We start from the raw sequence: 22,133 nt of genomic DNA, 5'->3' as shown, positions 1-22,133 counted from the left end.
AGCACTCAGACTTAAGGAGTCTGTGTGTGTTCATCCTTCCCCAAACGGGAGCTATCTCGTTTTGGAAAGGAGCACTTTCAATTTCAAATATTGGACGTCATCCCTTGTGTTTACTGTTGGCTGCACAGTCCTGATCTAAGAAATGATGTTTATTCGGCTGTTTTCACAGTTATTTCCATAACTTGGTCCGGATCTTAAAATGGAACGTGTATCCATAGTCCATGCAGGTAGTGTTGGATAATATGATGATCTATTGCTTTATCTCTAGACAACAAATCAATCTGGGCGTGTGGCTGCTGGAGGAACCTTTGTTCTTCAGCAGCGTCATAAGGACTCAAACACTGCAGTCTGCCAGCCTGCGAACGCGACTGAGAGAAGCCGGCTGCACTAAACTGGGACATTTGGTGAAGATGTCATCAACAGCATCATCTATGGTCACCTTCAGGCAGAACGCCAACATCACGTCTGTCAGGTTGACCAACAGAATAGTGGGAAGTCTGTGCCGCCCTGCCACAACACCTGAGAGCAGTTGCAGGAAACTGTACTCTGTCTGAACAGTGGGATGAAGAGTGAGTACCCCCCCCCCCCCCCCCCCCCCCCACACACACACACACACACACTCTGCTCATTGCCCCAGCTGTGGGGGACTGGCAGGGGGGAGGAAATAAGCTGCTGACATTCACAACCCCTCACCTGGACTAGTTCCAGGCAGCAGGGAAAAAAGCAATTCATGAAATCTGCGTAAAGGTTGTGAAGTTACGCTCTCTGGGTTGAAGGAGTCGAGGTGGACCGAGTTCTTTGGCCCAGGTTTTTCCCCCGAAAGGCAGCTGGAGGTTCATGTACAAGCTGCCCGCTGAAAAACGGACAGCAGACCTCCAGCGGAGGGCTGTACATGGGGCTATAGCCACAAATAGATACCGAGCACACCTGGATCCACACATTGGGGAGGAGTGTTGTTTCTTCTGTCAGACTGAGACCCTGGAGCACTTGTTCGTGTCCTCGGCTCTCAGCACTCTTTGCACGTTTAAGGGATGGTGTCAGGGCCTTGGAGAGGACTTTTCTTTCATTTTATTTATTTTCGGTCCAAAATACTGCACAAAAAACAAGGCTGTCCACACACTGGTGAACTTTTTGTCTGGTTCCGCCAAGTTGGCCATCTGGCTGACACGGAAGAATCGGGCACAGTGCCGGTAGTGAGGATCCGGTGAAAGTCCTGTCGGGACAGTTAAGAAGCCCGACTCAGGGTGGAACACTATACACACTATTACCAGACGGTGGACAATTTACAGGCTTTCAGGGACAGATGGACTACTGGGAGCATTGCATGCTCAGTGGGTGCTGGTGGAGAGCTTCTGAACATATCGATCATTGAGATTGATTGTTCATTTATTCTTTGGTGCTTTAATTTGTTTATTTGATTTGATTGATCTATTGGAAGTTTTCTGTTTTCACTGCAAATACAGGGACTTTTAAACCTCAAACCTCTATCTCTCTCTCTCCTTCCTCCTCTCTCTCTCTCTTTCTCTCCTCCCCTCTCTCTCCTTCCTCCTCTCTCTATCTCTCTCCTTCCTCCTCTCTCTCTCCTCCCCTTCTCTCTCTTCTCTCTCTCTCTCTCCTCCCCTTCTCTCTCTATCTCTCTCCCTCCTCCTCTCTCTCTCCTCCCCCTCCTCTCCCTCTCCCTCGCTGGTAGTCACCGGCTCTCAGTGCGCTCAGAGGAGAAGGAGGAAGCGGAGAGAGAGGAGCTCAGCGGCAGCTCGTCTACTCAATTGAGGAACAAGATTGCAGAAAATCAAACCACTAAACAAACTACCGAAAGCTAACTATCAGCTGATCGCGTCACCGCAGGGGTTTTCCTCCACTCGGAACATCGCGCGAGAAGCCACTTTGTGCCACCTCAGAGGCGCCGACAGCTTGCGTTAGTCAGGTAAAGTAAAATAAAAGACAGATAGACAGACAGCTGCACGGACAGACAGCTGGAGAATGGCAGACACGGCGACGGTGGCGGTGGCGGCGGCTGCCGCGTCCAACAGCGACGGGGAGGACGGACCCGGGGAGCCCATGCGGGGCTTCGCGCGCCAGGGTGCCCTCCGCCAGAAGAACGTGCACGAGGTGAAGGACCACAAATTCATCGCGCGCTTCTTCAAGCAGCCCACCTTCTGCAGCCACTGCACCGACTTCATCTGGTGAGGAGCGGACACACGCATGGATGGATGGATGGATGCATGGATGAGGGGGTTCACAGGAGAGCAGTTTGAAAGATGAATTTTGCAATCAAGCCTTTTGATTTTTATTGGTACACAAAGAGAATAATAATAAATTATTTAAGTTTGGACATCAGTAAAACGTCAGGACAAACTGAGTTTAGTTCAAATGAGAAAAGTGGAGAGAGATATATATATATATTGATATGAAAAAGACAAAATGGCTGTAGCCTATAGTGTTTGATAGTGTTACATCATTAAGTTCCAGCAGGACTAAAGAAAGTGGGAGGGCTGCACCGGTTGCACGGATTCCTCAAAATAAACATTGATTTTAGCCTGATTCGTTGATGCTATTGATGCTATATATGTGTGTGTTTGGTAGAGACGGAGAGATAATGGGCTGCACGGTAAGAAAGGGGTAGCTGCAGACCATCGTTTGATGTGGTTTGAAGTAAGCAGAGGAACTGAGAGAGGCTGAGCAGAAATGAAACAAAAACAAAAACCTGCTGTCACTTAAATAGTCTCACACGGGTCAAACACTGACAGGAGGTCAGCCTTCCTCCTCTCTTCATTTTCTCCTCTAATTCACCTGTGCAGACTTGTCACCGTGCAACCCACCTATGTCTACCGCACGGTGACTTAGCTCACGTTAATAAATGAGTTTCCGGCTTTAGGTTGGCCTAATTTGTCCCGTTTATTATTATCTGTGCTGTGCACTATTCCCAAAATGGGTGTTATTTAACTCCTGTGATGGGCTTTTTAATTTGTGAATGGCTAAATGATTTGACCTAGAAGACTGTGTGTGTGTGTGTTTTCATGGGAATCTAATGGCATGGTGTCACTGGTTGTATACACTAAACAGAGGAACACTGTAATTGCTTGACCTGTTTATCAAATCGTCTCTCTGTCCATCTATCCGGGTCAATAAGCATAATGAAAAGAGCAATGAGTGGTTTCAAACCTTCAGAGATTATCTATTTCTAGCCACAATATGAACATGAGCAGAGCTGAATGTGTGTGACAGTGCATGTGTGTGTGTGAGTGTGTGTGCAGGTATCACAGCATTCCCCAATCCATGCACTAGGTGTGGTTGACCATTGTGCCCTGGGGCAGATGCAGCCCTGCCTTACAGAACAGTATGTGTGTTGACCTTAGTACATGTACTCTACAGTAAACAATAATCCAATGCCTTGCTGCTTGCATACTTCAGTGTGTGTGTGTGTGCATGTGTTTACATTTGTGCTCCTTTGGATGGAAATCTGTGGCGTTGCACACAAATGGCAGACAGTATTTGACATTCACTTCTACGCAAATGTCTCAAGACAAAGAGAGAGAGTGTCAGAATTAATTTTCCGAGTTCCTTGTTTGTGTGTGTGTGTGTGTGTGTGTGTGTGTGTGTGTGTGTGTGTGTGTGTGTGTGTGTGTGTGTGTGTGTGTGTGTGTGTGTGTGTGTGTGTGTGTGTGTGTGTGTGTGTGTGTGTGTGTGTGTGTGTGTGTGTGTGTGTGTGTGTGTGCGTGCGTACACACGTCTGTGCCTGTACATTGTTCAACCTGTTTTCTGTGTATGTTCTCTCTACAGGGGTTTTGGCAAGCAGGGATTCCAGTGTCAAGGTAGGTGGATTACACACACTCGCACTATTAGGTGGTGCTCCATTGCTTAAAGTCCTGGGTTTTTATATATATATTCATTACACATGTTAGAAAACACTGTGAACTATATTGTTAAACTGTTAGTCGAGGCCTGAAATCATGGCCTTAATGACACACTGGAGCCATCTTTAGCGTAACCCTACACCAGGGGTCACCAACCTTTTTTAAACTGAGAGCTACTTCAAGGGTACCGAGTAGTACGCAGGGCTACTTATTTGATACAAACTTCCTGAATAACAAAATTGCACAGATCACCTTTTAATAATAATAATATATGTGAAGAGACTGTTTGATCACATGTCAGTTAATTATTCCTCACAATAATTATTAAAAAGGATTTCCACAACAATGATGGTATAGCTACGCATACATATTTAAACATGCAACTTTTATTTCTGTTAATCTGTTTCAACATTTGAAAGTCAGAGGTATCACATCTCTGATATTTTTGTATCATCACATGATCAAAGCCGGTTACTTTTGCACATAGCGCCTGCTGGTAAATGATGCAGTGGTAATGTAGAAATTTTGCGAAGTCTGGGTCACCTTTGCATTGCGCAATGAAGCCTGCATGCCGGCCCGTCATCGCGGGAGCCTCGTCTGTTGTCACCGACACCAGCTTTTCCTACGGTACCTTTTTCTCCACGAAGAAACTAGTAACCAGTCTCGTCTATAGCCGAGCGGGGGATCCAACCCTCCGAGGCGCGCGAGCGTCTTCGGGCGCCCGCGTTCAAACCTCTAGTCTGGGCCTTTTCGCTCGGATTGCCCCGCGGCCTGTTCCGAGGATTTACGGACCTGACGACGGGGTGCGCTCGCGGTGCGCGTCTGGCGCTAACGGGAAGCGCCCGCCATTCGGAACCTGAAAACCTAGTGCGGTGCGGCGGCCTCGTCCTGGCTGTCCGCCGTGCGCCTCCGGGTACCCAACTCTCTTATGACAAGAAATATTGTCATTTTAAAATCTACACTAATGCAAGCGTTTTTGATTAAAAAAGAACAGCAACTACAATTTTAGACGGAGCTCCATGGTGACTAGTGCTATTTTTAGAACATGCCTTGCGGGCGACTCACGTGGTCCCTGCGGGCGACAGGGTGCCCGCGGGCACCGTGTTGGCTACCTCTGCCCTACACACTAACCTAGCACTATATAAAAACTAGGAAACATAGCATCAGTGCATCAGGTACAACTCTCACTCAACCACAGCCTACAGCTTGCTAGCTAGCAGTGGTGTACAGGTCATCTGGCACAGATCCCGGTGGGCCTTCAAAGAATCCAGAACGTTTTTTTAACCGGCCGTTGGGCCTGACCCGTCTGTCTCCTCATTAACCCTGTCTGTGTGCCGGGCATTGAGGGTTTTGCATGATGCTGCGTGTGTTCCACCTGCTAACATCATAGCTTAGTCCGTCGCTACGGTGGTTCAATAGTCTAGAGCGTTTTTTTAGGCTTCTCTCCGCCTCACCTTTGTCGTTTCCTTCCACTACCTGCTTCCTTTTCTTTCTCTCCACCTCCACCTAAGGAGAGCTATTTCAAATGAATAGAGGCATTAGAGATCAATGGAACGAGTCTGTGTGGGAAAGGTGCAACAGAGGCAAGTCTGGAAGTGGAGGCAGGACTTTATTCATAGCAGAGCAAACTGTAGGCGTAGTTTTAAGGTATTGATAGTTGGAAGGTGACCAAGGATGTGGAAGGAGGTGAGTCGGCATTAAACGCGGCTGTATTATCCAAAAAAAGTAGGAAGAGCACATGTGTTAACATTGATGATGGCTCTGTTCCATTCCCACTGTTGTGGCCTACACATGTCCCAGTAAGCCTGAAACTGAAGCGGCTGAATGGAAATCAGCCATCAGGAATTCTCTGGCTGGATTCATCTCCTCAGAAGAAGACTGATGAAGCTCATAGACTCTGCAGTAATTGAAGCCATTTAACACATCCTTACTGAGGAAGAGACCTTGATCTACTTTGCTTTCCTCTCCTCTCTGTCGCTCATTCACCGTCTCCTTAACTGTACAGCAGAGACAGACCCAGCATCGTCTTTGTGGGCGTCGCCACAGGAAATGACATAAATTATCAGAGAAACATATCCCGTCGACAAAAAAACGCATTTTTTGTGTGTGTTTTTTTTAATCAATTTGCCTGAAATCCATGTCTTCTTCCACTTGTATTAACAGCCAACTGGATGTGTTCAAGGATTTTCACGTCTCCTAGCAACAGTGAAATATTAAAACCGTCTATATGCTGGAGGACGGCGCTGCTCGGCACAGCAGTGGGTTCGCTCATAATTGGCCCGTGTGTGTACGTAACGGGCCAATGGTGTCCTTTAGAGGAAGCATCCGCCACACTGCAGGGCCCCTGGAGAGGAAGGGGTGTGGTCGCAGGTGTTTGGGGGGGGGGGGGGGGCACCTACTGTGTGTGTGTGTGTGTGACAGAGAGACTTAGCAACACTTTGCACTAACCTTTCATCAGGTGTGTGTGCATTTGTGAGCATGTACTGAGTTCCTCTCTGACTCATTTGTCCGTCTGGAGCAGGGTATCACTTCCCTAGAGCTCGGGGAGAAAGGGAATTCCTCTGCAAGGTCACACACACACACACACACACACACACACACACACACACACGCTTGGAGTGACGTGAGATCAGGGTTTAGGTGTGCTTTGCCTCTTGGGTTTACATGGCTGTGTTTGTTTGACAGTCACATAGTTTTCACACAACTAAATGGAGGATGTTTGTGTGTATGCAGTGTGATGTATTCATATCATTTAGATCTGGTTGATGTATTTGTGTTGTATTAATAATGCAAACAGAATGTGAGAGAAGTAGTGTTGATGTCCTGTGTGATGTCACGTCTTTCAGTGAAAGGTCCAACCGTCGATAAGACCGGGCTGGTTGTGTAAACTACAGCTCGTCTGTTTCTTGTGACCTGAGCGGACAAATCGGTGCCATAACGGTCTCACACCGTGTTTATTGATTGTTTGTTCGCGCGCCACCTGAATCCAATCACACTGAAATGATCTTCTCTTCTCTCTTTGCTTTTCTGATCACCTGATGATTGTACCATCTAAAGGCTTTGACGCTTTGCTTTCTTAAAGTGTCGTTCATCCAGAAGTGAGGGATGATTTGAGCTACGGTTGATGGATATTGCTCGGTGAAAATGACCGTTGGCCCGTTTTGTTGTAGATGAGCGTGAAATGATTCATAGATTCAATAAAGTTCAGCTTCATGAGCGTATTTTAACATTGTGACATTAGTTCCTCTTTGTCGTCATTCTGCCTTGTCACGATAGAAAAAAAAGGAAGTTGGAAGTGCCTTTGCTCCATCGAGTATTTTTAGTTGCTTTTTGTAAATAGATTATGAAAATTTTTTCGCTTTGTGCCCACTGTTTAGTGGACCGTACTGCTTGCTGCACATTGCGGTGTAGCTCAGTCTGTAAGACTCTCGTCTGATTTGTTGTGCAGTGTTCGGTGGTACAGGTCGCTGCTGTGGGCCCAGCAGGAGGAGGCTGGGGGGGCGAACGGCCGCCTTTCACAGGTTTCTCAAAGCAGACACTTTGTGGAAGCATATCTACCCAGAAAGGATGTGGTGCTGTGGAGAGACGGCAGTTCATGCATACGACTTCTATTTCCTTCCTGAACGAACATAAACGTTAGATTGTCTGTTTGATCTCCGCAATTCCATTACACACCAATCGATATCTGCTGTTAACAGAGAACAGGGAAAGTACAGTAGCACTCTGCTGTCCATCTGTACGCCCAGTATCTGTCCAAGCTATTGCAAGCTGACCACAGACTCTAAACAACCACGTTTGAAGAACTAGGAGGAGAGATGAGAAATATGTAGAATTATCTTTTATTGATGCAAATGCTATTCTCACTCTTTTCACTGTACACCTTTATTTTCATCTCTGCTTTTTCATTGTAAAACTGATTGAATGCTTCACATGGAGAATCGAGTCTAACCCAGATGTTTGACTGGTGTTTTGCACAGTCTTACTGCAAATGCCAGCGCTGATGCTGGCTACAGTTTGCATATTGTGTAAGTGTACACAGAGCTGCTAGTCGGAGCAGCTCACTGCCTCAGTGTTGTTGTAGCAGCTGTAAACAATAAATGATGATGTGTCAGTGACATTCTTGTTTTCCATACTTCAAAAAATGTCAAAAGGAGGTGGCAGATTATATGCCATGTATTTTGGCTTCTCTAAAAAATGTTAGTTTTGATAGTAGCTTATACATCCATGTGTTGGGAGTGTGTGTGTGTGTGTTTGAGTGTGCACGTGTTTCATGCTCAATTTAATGAGCTGCTGAGCCCTTATTTCCTTAATGGCTGTTTGTGCAGAGCCATGTGTGCTCTAATGCCTCCACGTGATTGGTTTTGTGTGTGTGTGTGTGTGTGTGTGCGTGTCTTCATGCACGCGTTCCTAAATGAGTGTGTTAATAATGAGTTGGGTTTCAGTGTGTAACAGGCTGTCAAGTGTCCTCCACTGTCTCCTCTCAGATTTGGGATAATGGACAAATTATCCCTTTTAGCGAGCTTGAGAGAGAGAAATGGCAATAAGGAAGGGGGGGGGGATCAGACGGAGAAAACAATCTGCATGCATGAAAGTATGGAAAAGAAGGAACGTAGAGATGAGAAGGGGAGGAGGGAGGAATCAAGGAAGATGAAGTGGGGGTGGAATTCATAGAGGGAGGGGGGAGTGTGAGTGGGAAGGGTGTAGGAAGGAGAGGAGGATTACATGTGATTTCCTTGAAAGTTCCACTGGAAGCAGCTCATAGCAAGCGCAGGGAGGAACCGAAGGATGAAAGACCTGTTACATGTCCTCCGAGAGCAACGAGAAAAGTGCCGTTTCCGCTGTGGTCTTGTTCTGTCACATGATGTAATGTGAAACATACTGTACGGTCTAAAACAAGAGGACACAGGGCCGAGAGAGAGAGAGAGAAAAGAGGAGTTGAGGAAGGATAAATTAGGGCAGCAATAGAAGAGACGCACCCTCTGTAAATTCTCCATAATGTATTCAATCCAATTCTGTTGAGCATCCTAAATATAATCCTTTTATGTGAGGTCTTCTTGTGCATGCGATACCACGCTGTGCTGCTGGCGATGATGCCATCTAGACAAATGGCTGCACAAGGACTGCACAAAACTCAAGTGATTTGTTCCTGTAGGCAGAGGACAGTTACATATACTCAAAAAAAAAAAAGAAGGAATAAATTAAACAAGGCAGATGAATGAGAAAGGTATGCTGGAATGACACTCGAGCAGAGAGGTGGTGGGTGAGATTTATTTTCTGCCATGCAGAGGAGATAATGGACAAGGAAGACGAGGTAGAACACAGAGAGAGAGGAAGAGGGGGAGACTAAATGGAGGAGGCATGGAGTGTAGATTGCACCTAAAACAAGCCCATAAAGGTGTCGTTTGCCGCATCTATTGGCACTCTTCAATAGGAAACATGTTTATTCTCATTAAAAGCTTTGTTCAGGAGTTGTATTCAAGCTTCCCTTTGACTCATGCCGTCTTTTGCGTTTTGGTTTAATTGGGTGTCTCTCGCATTCACCAGCAACCACCAGTGAGCGCCGGGCACGGTGCCCACAGTTCCTCTGGATGTGGTTGATACGTTTTCTGCCTTTTTCATGAGCCCGCTGTGGTTCAAACGAGTTAGTCAACGCTTGCAAACATCTGTGTCTGTTGACGGTGGTGAACGCAGCTCAGGTGCTTCTGCTGCTCCGACCTGTGTGGGTGGGAGGTCTCCGGATCCAAAACCTGCCTCCTACACACACACACACACACACACACACACACACACACACACACACACACACACACACACACACACACACACACACACGTGTGCACATACGCATGCATGCACACAGATCACACACGCTCAAAAACAAAACGTGTGTTCATGCATGAAAACATTTAACGCAGAAAAACTGATGTTGAGGTGTGTGACTGAGATCCTGAAGAAAAGCGAAAAGATAAAAACATCAGATTGTGTCATCCAGTCTTTAGTTTTTTCCACCTCCTCTGCGCTCTTTGTTTTACCCGTATTTTTGTGACCTACCGCTCTCTCCTTTCTATCTCACTCCCTCTCTTTTCTCTCTCTTCCTCATCTTCTCCCCCTGTCCATCTTTCTGTTCTTCCCCCTTTTCTCTTCATCTTTTCCCATCTCACGCAGTTATTCCCGCCTCTTGCCCTTCATTGTTCTTGTCTTTCCCTCTTTCTTTCTCCCTCCATGTTCATCTTAGTTCCCCCTTCTCTCCTCCTTCCACCATTCCTCCAGCTCCCCACTTCTCCCTCCACTTCACTCTCCATCTCCCCCTCTGTCTCTCTAGTGGCCGAGTGTTGGAAGCTGTGGGCTTTGATGCTTTTATAAATAGCCCAAGTGTTCCATTGAGAGTACTACCAAATGGGATGGAAAGATGGATGGATGGATGGATGGGGGAGTGGAGAGGGGGGTGGAGGAGGAGGAGGAGGAGGAGGGAGGGCTGAGTACGTAGGTGTGAAGGGAGAACATGGAAAAGAGGAAAGGATTAAAAAGCATCGGAGGCAGACAGAGGTGTTTATTGAGATAACAGAAAGCACTGATCGGAGAATAAAGATGTGAAAGTGTGCGGTTCTCAACCTTTGGCCTTCAGAAATGCCTGTAGTTCAGGAGGCCGAAGGTCTCTAGATATTCCTAAAATAATTAGCTTTCTCCTGTTATATGAAATATATGCATACTGCATCAGAGATCTGACATTTCAAGCATTGGGAAGTAGAATTTTTAGAAAAATTAGTTTCCTTTTTTGCTGTCTTATCAAAACAATATATATTATTGAGATGATTTCTAGATTTAAACTCAAATTTTCCAATTAAGGAACACTTAGTTGCCTAAAGTTCATAATTTGTCTCCACACTAGTAAGTCAGGGAAGCACTTAGAAGATGTAAGCCATGATTGTTTCTTGTGAGTTTGGTTAGTGAGTGATCTCTTGTTGTGCAAATGTGAAAACATGTTCTGCAAATGTAAGAGGGGGCTGTTTGACATGTGCTTAATATCGGGCTGGCTTATCAATAAGGAAAACACATCATAGGTGTGAAATAGGGGACTTATTGTTTAGTACAGTTGAACTTTCGTTAGCATGGCAATTTATTCTAGATTGTTTTTATTATCATTCTCTGGTAAAAGAGATGTCTGGTCTGTCAAGAAACAGAACATGCTTATGATCTTTTAGAAGCCTTATTGATGGGGCCGAAAATATTGCAGCATTATAGTGCATTGATTTTTCCTACGTTCCCCCGGTGCCTTTCAGACACAACAAACTTGCATCCTAAACTAGCTTGAGCTCACGGCACACAACATAATATGAATCATATGTTTTAGGTGGGAAGGCTGGTTCTGCTTATGGAGAAGTGGAGGAGACGCTGTTTTGTGTAGGTTCTACTGGAATCTATCTACAATGTTTTTACGCCATTTGAAGCTCCAGATTAGAGCGGTCGCTGAATGTAATGACGACATGCCACGATATGAAAAGAGGAAGTCGAGAAGTGCCATTATAAGGTCGATTGAATTAATTCAATGTTCACATTTTCAGCTTGCACTACACATGCATGTAAACCGAAACTCTATTCTGACACTCATTCTGCAGTAACACCCAGTGTGTTTCCTCCCATAACTGCTTCCTCTTCTCAGTCTAATGTGAAGGGTGCTAAAGAGCTGTCGTGTGTGTTTGTGTGTGTGTGTGTGTATCTGTCAGTGTGTAAACACGAGTCTAATGTGAGTAACTGTGCATATGTCTGGATGCCTCGTCAAGTATACTTGCTGTACATAGAAAAGTGAGTGAGAACCCACATCAGGAGTTCTAACTGTTTCTGTTCATCAGCCATCAGTGACCATCTGATGCGCCTGTGTGTGTGTGTTTGTTATTCCACAGGTGTGTGTGTGTGTGTGTGTGGGAGTGTGTGGGATAAAGACTAATTTTACTTGTCAGTGAGGGCCAACTCCTTTTTGATCTGATCTACTTTCACACATCTGAAGACTCTGATCACCGTGTGTGTGTGTGTGTGTGCGTGTGCGCACTCAAACTCACTTTCAGTTACATATTGACAGACCACCTCCAGGGCTTGGTTGTCCTTGCTGCTGACATTTGCGGCAATAGTACACCCGGTGACACCTCGGAGACATATCGGGACGGATCAGACGGCCAATGTGGGTCAAACCTGTCTGCCAACAAACCCAAAAAGCAGTCGAAAATATCCTGTAGCTAAATGTAAATTTGGACTTTACTATTTTGAAGGGAAGATAATGAAACAACTTTGTCACATTAAATTTAATGAACTTGAAAACAAGACTTTAAAGCCTCCAGACATGCTTTCGGCTCAACTCAGGCACAGCAGTGTTTTGAGCTAAATGTTCAGCAGGTGTACCATCGTCATCGTCTTTGAATGAGGTGTTTTCATGCTAATGTTTGCTAATTAGCACTGAACACAGAGTTTAACTGAGGCTGATGGGAATGTGATCAGCTTTTGTGCACAAAGTGCTGAACAGGTTAAAGTTGTGACCTGATAATGGCACTATATATAAAATAAAGAGGTCACCAAAGTGATCACAATTCATCCTGGGTGGGAACATGAACAATTGTTTCTCTGTTTCTTACAAACTCCAGCCTGTAGCTTTCAGAGGCCTCTTTACCAGACAACCCTTAAAAAGGGCTTTTATAGCTTTCTGCCTCTGAGCCGTGGCTGGAGGATTATGTGTTCGGCTGGTCCGTCCGTCTGTCCGTCCGTCCGACAAGCGACCTCTTGCAATTCTGCAAATACTGACTATCCTCTCTGTCCATGGTTTCTGGAGTTCAGTCTCTCCGTGACTGTAACCAAGTAGCCCAGTTTCAGTTGCCATTTGTCCGATAGAGTTAACGAGTTTATTCGTTTTCCAAAGATCTTGGTATCACAAAATGTCAGCTCATTAAACCAATGTCTTGTCGGCCGCTGACATCTTTTTGTTAGCTGTAACACATTAAAAGGTGCTACCTCCCTGTGGATCTGTGTCCCAGAGAGTACTATCAACTCCACTCTGAATGTTACTTATGGTGACATGACTCTACAGGTGAGCTTCTACTTCATGTGGTTGAAGACCTTCACATGAAAGCTCACGTAACGGTGTTTGTCTTGTCATAACTTTCATACCTCAACATCAATTTTATCATGCTTTGTGCATTAACATTGTGCAACACAGTGGTAAAAACACAGCATACTGCAGTCTGAGTGAAGAAGCCAAAGGTGTGTTTTTAACTCCCACATCGCTCTCACCGCAATAACATCTGCCCCCCTCCGCTCGCTCCTTCTTTAATTATTCGCTTTCCCACCACTTGTCTCCTTCGTTTTCACCGTCGCGGGACCTTCGCCCCTCTTTGTATTTGGTTGTAATGGCGGTGATCTACCAATTGAACCTGATCAGTTGCACTCGGGGGGGCCAATTTGACTCGGGACGACGAGAATGAGTCTAAAACGTGAATCACGGCGTGTAGGTGGGATTGCTCACCTGGATTACTAACTGCTGGGGGTGGGATGCAGTTGTTGTGGGTTTGAAAATGTACAGTGATATAATTTCTTGGACAGAAGGTCAGTCAGTCTCTTGGTGGACAAAAGTTCACAGACTTAATACTGATGTTGAATCTGAAATAACACCAAAACGTATAGGGACGGGAAGTCTTCTATCACCATTCAGCATGTTTTCTGGTTATTCAATAAATGGTCTGCATGAAATAACATGGACACATGGATTTGTATACTCCTGTGTGAATTTAATACTTGACGAATGAAAAGTACTGAGTAGTGTCCCTTTTTAATTAAGAGCTTATGTGCAAAATAATCAGATTATCTGAGAAGTTTGAGTTAGTCTGTGCTCGTTATGATCAATTTAGACGACGTAATTGCATATCACAATATCTCGCTATATGATTTCCTCAAAATATCAATAATATAAGGAATCCTCGCTCAGCTTTACCAAAATAAATATACAGTCACAGTTTCAAAGTGAACCCCAAACTCGTACGAGGTTGAGACGGTGCAGCTCTGTCTTCACAGAGACGTCTACGTTAAACACACCAGTAGCACCGTCCTGTACAGTAATGAGCATAAACCATGAAATACAACAGTTACTACTGCACACAGCTGCAACAATAACGTGTTCTTAAAGGCAGTATTTCGTTTACAGTAAGGTCATGTCACGTGTGTGTGTGTGTGTGTGTGTGTGTGTGTTGCTCCTGAGATGCTTTAACCCATTCATCTATAGATGGTAACCTAGCAACAGAGACACGAGCCGACAGGAGTGCAGTGATCCCAGACCTCTGTTTCTGTCCCCCTCCATCTTTAAGTCCTTTTCTGTGTCTTTCTGTGTCTCCCTCCATCTTTATTTCCTTTTCTCTGTCTTCCTCCATCTTTATGTCCTTTTCTGTGTCTTTCTGTGTCTCCCTCCATCTTTATGTCTTTCTCTTTATTTGTCTTTCTGCTTTCATGTCTCTCTCCCGTCACATCTCTGTCTCTCTCATTAGTTTCCATTTTATGGTTTCCCGTCCAACCATTTGTCAGCTTACCAATATGATATTGTTGAGTTTGAGACTTCATCGCTCTGGGAGAGTGTGTTGTATAATTATCATCCACCCACGGTATCTTCAATCTGACATCGTTATCTTTTGTTTGTTCTTCACAGATTGATTAATTAACCTGTAAAACCATAACAGTGTGTTTCCTGTTGCACCGTTTGTTTTAGAAAGACAGAGGGACAGACAGAACAAGAGTAAACAGGACTACATTTGTTTGTTGACAAAATTTGTTATGTTTTGTGTACATTTGTATGTGTGTGTGTGTGTGTGTGTGTGTGTCTGCACATGTAAGGAGGATAGCAGGCAGCCAGGCAGCACTGGTCTGTTGCCAAGCATTGAGCGAGTTGTTGTAGATGATGCCCTGCCCTCAAACACACACGCACGCACGCACACTCTTGTGTTTTCTCCCTCTCCTAACACGCACAATCTCCGATTCAGAATCAAAACACACACAAAGCCACGGACCGTACACATACTGCATGTTGTTCTCAAACATTGTTCGTAGCTACACCTACGGAAAGTAACGCACTACGATCCGTATATAATCCACATGATGGTGAGCCATGAGCCCGTCCATGCAGGGATGAGACCTGACTTTCACCCAGGAGACCTCTTATTCTAAACCTAACCAAGTAAACAAAATGAACAAAATGACTTTTCGTAAGTTACCATATGAACCGTAGCATCCGGTGTGTTATGGAAAATTGTAAATGTGACTCCACACAACTTTTATTGCCACGTTGCAAAGTTCCTCCTCTTTTCACACCCTTCACCAGAGGTTCTACCTCACCGCCCGACAGCTTTCACAGTGTATCTGCACACTAATGCTGATGTGTATGTAGGTTTAAAGCTGCTATTTATATGAGATTGGGAGCATTTCTATTGACTCACGACGGTTCTCAACATGGCGACAGCTAAGCCGACGGCTCTCAACTAATCTTGCCGTGCAAACAACGGTGTTGACAGAGCTAACTGTGTTTACTTGAGGGAGAAACAGGAGGGCGGGTGCTACGTTTTTCACGACGATGCCATTGGTCGGGCCAGTGGGGCACACAAACGTGCACAAACGTGCACTAAAAGCACGGGCGGCCGGGGCGGCCATGTCAGCAAAGCCAGCAGAAGCTCTGGTTACAACACAAAGAGACATTACTCCACTATATCTTTACAGAGACAACAGTTGTTTAATATTATATTAATCTTTCAAGATGTCATCAATTAATCGGTCATCGAGATATCATTGTTTTGTGTAAACTTCCTTTACATTGTGTTCTCATTACAGAGCAAATGGTACAAGAGAATACAAGTTGCTTTAGAGTAAAAGGTAACGGGCGACAGAAGCTTCACAGTTGGAGCAGATTGTAAACTAATTGTAAAATTGACTTGATTGGTTCAATCCCGAGCGCCTCCTGTCCACATTCACACTGAACCTGATGGTTGGGTGTTTTACATGAAGTGTGTGTGTGTGTGTGTGTGTGTGTGTGTGTGTGTGTGTGTGTGTGTGTGTGTGTGTGTGTGTGTGTGTGTGTGTGTGTGTGTGTGTGTGTGTGTGTGTGTGTGTGTGTGTGTGTGTGTGTGTGTGTGTGTGTGGAAAGAGCTTTGGATGAAGGCATTGAAGAAGTCTTTTTGCGGCCTGTAATGCAGCACTTACAATGTGCTAAAGGATTTTAAAGAAATGGCACACAATAGCAGTTTAGATGAGCACAGTAGAAGCTTTCACAAAGTGGACTATTGTCGGTGATGCATCATATTGTAGGACGAACACACAGTAGACTGAATAAGAAACAGAAATATGAAACTTTCAACTCTCAAATACTACTCACAAACTCTCCCGTCAATGCCATCCAGCGCAACAGATGTTACAGCCTCAGAAATAACCCTGAACTTAAATCCACATCTGCCTCAGAAAACAACAGATGTTCACAAACACTATTTGTTTATTATTATATTGAACATGTCTATCATATTGTGTCCATTGTGACATTGTTCTTTCCAGAAGATATGTCACATTATCAGACTTGTGGTAATGCGCCCACATTTATTTTTCCATTTCATGGATGCTAGCATTTGTACAACTTGTATTTGGTTCATTATTTGGTATTCAACTCCGTTAGTCTCATCGACTCTCTTGTCAATATCTGCAGCTCTTCATTCTCACCCCTCTGCCCTCGCTCTCCCACTCTCGCTCACTCATCCTCTTCATACCACCTCTCTCTCTCACTCTGAATTAATGAGTAAATCAGCAGATTAGATAAAACGGCATGTTGAGGATGGCGATTATACTCTTCAGCAAGTGAAATGCAGTGAACAGTCAAACACACCAAATGTATGCACTCTCAACTTTTCCTTTCCTATCGTCTGGACCAAAACAGCAGGTATTGTTTGTGGGGGAGTTAAGAGAGAGAGACGGAGAGAGAGTGGCAGGGGAGGGAGGGAGGGCAGGAGAGAAGTTGATGTACAGTACAGGAGATTACAGGGTTGTGTGTGTGTGTGTGTGTGTGTGTGTTTTTGGCTGGACATGTTCAGCAGTTGCCTGTTCAGGTCATATTGTGGAGGTAGATGTACTTCAGCTTTGAGAGGAAACTAAGGGCCCTCCCCACACACACACACACACACACACACACACACACAGAAAGAGAACAGACAACCATTGTTGGTACAAAGACAGACAGTGTAAATATCTTCTATTTGTTTTAGAATCGGCCTCTTCTCTTATTTCTTTCTGTACAAGTTATACTGGATATTTAACAATTGTATGTTTTTAACAGAAATACATCTGAAGTACATAGAATCAAATTGTCGAATACCCAAACCTGAGCTGAAACGATTAGTCAAGCAATTGATTAGTAATCGATGGAAGATTAATCATTTTTGATCAAAAAATATTTGCTTTTCAGCAGTGAATTGGATATATTTCACTGACTGTCAGATCATCGTTCTCGTGGATCGACGACCTGTTCCTGCTCTCGATGCGTCAGATAACGCAGCTCGGTCGATGCTCCTCGCCGTCTGACAAGGACGCTCGTTTAGCGTGCGCATGCTACGCTCCCACTCGCAGCGTTACAGAGCAGCTGCGTGATGGGCCACACAGGGCGGACGACAGCGGAGCTTTGATGGGTCAAACAAACACAGGAGGCTGGTCGTGTTCCGTGCAAAAGTCACGTGACTCGTTTATCAATCGTCACGTGAGTCGTAAGTCCGTCGAGCTAACATCCTTTGAAAAAGTGAGATATTTTGTCTCTTGCAATATTAGTAACCTTGTAAATGTTATTTAGTTATTGTTTTGACACAGTTCAATCAAAACCCAGCCAAAGTTAATATAGACTAAGAGATACGGATTTACATCCTCCTCTCAACTCTCTACAAGTTCCATCAAGGTGCCCATTGGCAAGGCACTGAGCATCCACGCTGCTGTGCAGTCTGGAAGTTTGCAAACTTGTGAGTGTGAATCAAGGCAATGGTGACAGAAAAAAAGCACAAGTGCGATGAAATTAAGCCTGAGAGACGGAGCTGGAGTAGGATGGAGACAGAAAGTGATAGAGAGGAGGGAAATGGAACTAAAAGTGACATCAAAAGAGACAGAAGTATCAGACAGAAGGAGGAGGCACGGCAGGAAAAAGACAAAGAGAGAGACAGACGGACGGATGGAGAACGTGAGATGGAGTGAATGAAAGAGAGAGGGAGAATGAGAGAGGATCAGGGTGGAGGTGTAAGCTGGACCACGTAAACTTGTCTTGTGCCAGAATTCTTTCACAGCGCTGGCAGAGCTCTGAAACTGAAATCGAACGGAGCGTGAAGCCAGCCAGACTGTAGTGTCTCCTGTTTGTTTTTCTAATTGTATGTAAGATAGTACAGTTTTAACAGAGATAACATATAATGTACACTGATGTTCACAGTACACAACGAGGTCTGAGACTTTTGGACCTGTGGTCTGGCCTCAGAGCGTACAGACTTTAACTTGATGCGACCTGATCCAATGACAAAAGTCACAATGAAAAGAAGTGTGAACCCGGCGTTAGTCTTTTCACTTGATCCTGTTTTCTTCTTTTCTTCATTCCTATTCTCCGTCTGGTGCTCGTTCTGGCTTTTTGCCGTCCCTCACTTCTCCATTGCTTAAATAAAGTTTATTGATACTTAGAGGCAGCTTTGTAATTGACTCATGTGTGATTCATGTGTGATAAGCTGAGAAGACGCTGTGATAATTTAGTGAAAGTCTGACGTCTTCATGTCAGAATACAAGTTGTTCCGGATCAGTTCAGGCTGGCTAATGCGTTGTCGTATCTTGCATGCGACAGTTCTGTTGAAGTGATGAGGAAGGATGCTCCGTGGACACTGTTCTTGCTGCTATAATAAAGTTTATTACAAACAAGCAACACATGCCATTACGGACGTCTAGATCGTCCGGAGGTCTCAAGTCGAATCCGAAAGTCCCTCCTTCTAGGGCGCTCGCTTCATCTTTATATAGGGTACATGTTATGTTTTCATCTGGGCGGAACGTAAGAGAATGTATGTGGCCTCCTCATTCTACACATCCCCCCTTCTGCCCCTGGTCTCCTGCACATCTGGTTTTCATCTAAGACAACTACACTTGGGGTCTTCGCTGTACTGTGTAAGACCTGAAAATATACCACAGCGTCTAATAGCAGACATACTTTTTACCAATTGTCTTCAAATTGAACCGCTAATCAATTTAGGGATAGCATTGCTTCCTGAAATATAAAGAATATATATAACACTTACATGTTTCAAACTACAACCTTTCAGCGTGTACCTGACAGGAGTACCTGGTATGGATGGAATATTTATCTCCTCAGGAAATGCACACGAGAAGTTTGGATTTATGGAAAGTTTGGCTAATGATACAAAAACTGTCTGAAAAAGTAAAAGGTGCCGAAAGACAGAATCAAAAAAGACGATGATTTGAGGAATACCTGGAATATGACATGCTGAACAGTTTTAGTTCTTAAATCTGAAACGCTTTTAACAATAATCAAGCTTGATGTTTTGAAAACCTGGACATCCGATAAGTGCAATTCAAAAGTGAGTGTGCTTGTTTCGTTTTGTTGACGCTGGCTGCTGCTTCTTACGGTGTTACGATCACCACCAACCAGAGGTCATAGTTCACCCTGCCACGTGAAATCCTCTGTGGGTTTTCTTCCCATGAATAGAAACACTATAACAACATGAGAAATGATAGATGTATAGCTGGAGGAGGAGAAAGGAGGAGAAGAAGAGAGGATGGATTGATTGATAGAAGGGAGAGAGAGAAAGAGGAGGAGTGATATGGGTGTGCTGACTCACTCCCTGACCCTTCTCCCTGCTTCACCAGTGGCATTCTGGGTATTTATACATTGGCGTAGGCTGTTCAGCCCCCTTATATAAGCCCTTACAGGGACGTACACACACACACACACGCACAAGGGGGGGGTGCCCAAGGTGAATGGCGTGTTTTGTTCAGATTATTGACTTTCTTCCTCTTGCGTTCTCTTCTTTATCTTCTTGCTCTTCTTTGAGTCTTTCACCCGACTCATCAGGATGTTTCCTCTTCCCTGAGACAGTAGGAGGAGCTAGAAACACAAACGAGAACTGTAGTCTGGCTCGCCCAGGTCTCTTCTCCACGCTGTTTGTACACCGTGGCAGGTCTGCCAGGACGTGAGGAGATCTGATGGAAGTCAGTGAAGTCGGTATACCAGTCAGTGTGTTGTCTCAATTAGCAGATCATGTCCGTCAGAAAGTAACAAGGCTTTCACATCAGATGCACACATGCAGAGCAAAGCCTTTATACACGGCTGTGCTTTCCTCTTCTAGTCATCGCAGAATGCATTGTGCTGATATTCAGGCTACAAGTGATGTGTCCAAAGCTCAACTCATGTTGTGTCATCGCTATGCAGAGATCAAGTGAGAACCTACAGCAGCATGGGAGCATCATGGCTCCTCAGTGATTTAATAGAAAACGTTGGACGAAGTGGATTAAACTCAAATGTTCGATAAAGATTTAGAAATAGTTACAAACGCAGAAATGCAGACGATCACTGATCAAACCGTTAGATCCTCAGTTGGTTACAGCAGGTATTCAACCAGCAAACAGTGTGTGTTTGTGTGAGTGATGCACGATGTACTACTACAGCTATAGATTAATAAATATGACCAACAGCTTGAACCTGTTCACTGAATCTAACAGTGTCTAAATCTGGGACATCACTGTACAGCATGTCACTGCAGCTCTCTCTCACACACACACACACACACACACACACACATTGGCAGCTCATTAGAGGAAACGGCTGTGCACACCAGTGTTCTGCCAACATTTCATGAAATAGAATTCACCGGAGGAGCAAGGGGGAGAGGGAGAGGAGCAAAAGATGGTGGAATGAAAAAGAGATGAGCGGCGGGTGGGGGGGGGGAATGAAAGGGAGGCGAGTGAAAAGAAGCAAATAAAGAAACGATTTTCAAAACAGTCAATCACCATCGTTCCGTTTATCTAAAAGGCCTGAAGGTTCAGTCTGTGTAGCTGTTAGTATTTGGTAAACCAGGGGCATTTGGTAAGTTGCTCCCGTTTGATGCGTTTTAGACTCTGAGTGAAGCGTTGAGTTGTGAGAAAAGTCAAATGTTGACTCCAGTAGGATGTAAATTATGCTTAAAGAAAACATCAACTGTTACTTGTTTCAGTTCAAGAGTAAACAAAAGGTTTATTGTCCTCTTACTGACTGTAAGACGAGGCGCTCCCGTTGAATTGTGAGAGGTAGGCGGTGTGTGTTTGAGCCCCGCTCCTCACACTGTATTGATACACACAAAGCTCGGTGGGAGGAATGCTATTGATTGACAACCAGCCGTTACATAATGATGTCATGTGACTGTTGGGGGGGGGGATCGGGGCAACATGGGACACTTCAAAGAGATGTCGCTGACAACAAGTTTCACTCTGTAGTTACTGTGTGGGCGTGTATTACTCATGTTGTGGGGGCTCGCCTCTCTTTTGGGGACAAAATGCACATCCCTGTGATGTCAATCATTACATTTTAGGGCGAAGACTCCAGGAAATGAATAGAAGTCAATGTAACGTCATCTTAAGTGTTGGAAACACGACTGTGTGTGTGTGTGTGTTTGTTGTACTGCCGGTGGAGTGTAGTGGATTTAAGGTACACACAAGCTTCATGCAAGTATAACTACTGCTGAATAAGATTTAAAATGACTTTGGTGATTACTTGCACTTTTACACATCGTCTTAATCTTTGGTTATTATGCAGGAGGCTCATGACTCTCTGGCCTGCAGCAGTTAATGTTGTGAACGAGGATTAGATGAAGACCTGAACATCCTCGACACAATCCCTGAATATAATCACTGGAGCTGCAGCTAGAGGTTGTTTTCATTACGGATTATTCCGATGATTCTGTTCTCGATGAATCAATTGTTTGAGGAAATAGCAAAGAATGCTCGTTAAAATTTCCCAAAGCCCGAGGCGGGGCGGTGCCTTCAAATTCCTTCGTCACATTCAGTTCTTTCATAGAGTATACATTAGACTTTGCCCCGAACCGTCACTGTCATTGTACATACATAGGGACCCGGATGTAAAGAGAACATCATGTGGTCGACTGAAGTGACTTTGCATGCGGTGGCATGTTCTTTCCTGGGAAAACGGCTGGAGAAAATCATTGCGTTAGGGACAACATGAGAACATGTTGACACTTGCATGGCAGTAACACAAGT

General features: G+C 44.7%; 1 protein-coding gene across 2 annotated transcripts in view; it reads left to right on the top strand.

The window, feature by feature from the left end:
* The first annotated feature begins 1,716 nt into the window (after nucleotides 1–1,716).
* Nucleotides 1,717–22,133, top strand: part of LOC142945122 (protein kinase C beta type-like) — an 84,906-nt gene continuing 64,489 nt past the window's right edge. For both annotated transcript variants that reach the window (XM_076086489.1, XM_076086488.1), the window contains exons 1-2: nucleotides 1,717–2,183; nucleotides 3,781–3,812. In XM_076086489.1, the coding sequence (XP_075942604.1) occupies nucleotides 1,981–2,183; nucleotides 3,781–3,812 (235 nt within the window). In that variant the 5' untranslated portion in view covers nucleotides 1,717–1,980. The remainder of the gene's footprint in view (nucleotides 2,184–3,780; nucleotides 3,813–22,133) is intronic.

This window comes from Anarhichas minor, unplaced genomic scaffold (genome assembly GCF_050575085.1).
Source record: "Anarhichas minor isolate MPS153535 unplaced genomic scaffold, ASM5057508v1 ptg000007l, whole genome shotgun sequence".
NCBI classification, from domain to species: Eukaryota; Metazoa; Chordata; class Actinopteri; order Perciformes; family Anarhichadidae; genus Anarhichas; species Anarhichas minor.
The sequence above is the reverse complement of the archived record's forward strand: the minus strand, read 5'-3'. Positions and strand labels throughout refer to the sequence as shown.